The sequence below is a fragment of the Grammomys surdaster genome, unplaced genomic scaffold, assembly GCF_004785775.1.
Source record: "Grammomys surdaster isolate TR1022 unplaced genomic scaffold, NIH_TR_1.0 579, whole genome shotgun sequence".
Classification (NCBI taxonomy): domain Eukaryota; kingdom Metazoa; phylum Chordata; class Mammalia; order Rodentia; family Muridae; genus Grammomys; species Grammomys surdaster.
The window spans coordinates 14,536-15,178 of record NW_021604998.1 but is presented as its reverse complement, the minus strand read 5'-3'; the positions used below and the strand labels follow the sequence as shown (position 1 = coordinate 15,178).

The 643-nt window shown below is 40.1% G+C and overlaps 1 protein-coding gene across 1 annotated transcript in view; it reads left to right on the top strand.

Annotated features, from left to right (window-relative positions):
• LOC114633336 (solute carrier family 41 member 2-like) overlaps positions 1–643 on the top strand; it is a gene marked incomplete at its 3' end in the record, with an annotated part of 15,877 nt that overhangs the window by 2,615 nt on the left and 12,619 nt on the right. The window contains exon 3 of the mRNA XM_028781923.1: positions 267–411. Within this exon, the coding sequence (XP_028637756.1) occupies positions 267–411 (145 nt within the window). The remainder of the gene's footprint in view (positions 1–266; positions 412–643) is intronic.

The following is a 643-nucleotide window of genomic DNA, read 5'->3' as shown; positions in this document are numbered from 1 at the left end:
AGACCATCCAGGACTCCACAGTGAGACTGTCTCAACAACAAAACAAAAAAGATGTGACCCCTCACATCATGCCTGTTGACATGGATCAGGGCAGTTGGAAAGCCCACTGTCTTAAGTGATAATAAAACTAAAATCCAGGACCTCATCAATGAAAGCAGTTCAGTTACCGTATACAGCACCACCGATGAGCTTGTATGTAATGAGTAACTAATGATAGTTTAATGTCTTAAGAGTTACTAATCAGGATTTTACAAAAATGTCTTTAGGTTCAGGCCACAGTGGTTGGCTTTTTAGCAGCTGTGGCAGCCATCATACTGGGCTGGATTCCAGAAGGGAAGTATTACCTCAGCCACTCCATACTTCTGTGCTCCAGCAGTGTGGCAACTGCCTTCATCGCATCGCTACTGCAGGGTAAGTGGATTTGTGAAGGTCGGCTTGGCACTTCTGGACGTTTCAATGAAACGATTGATTTCCCAGGATGGTGACTTTTAAAATATCTGTCCTCGATGAAAATGGCAGAAAATTTCCACATAAACTTAAAAAAAAAAAAAAAAGAAAAAGAGCCTTAGTTCATATTTATTTCCATCTGTCTGTCATCTATCTATCTATCTATCTATCTATCTATCTATCTATCTATCTATCT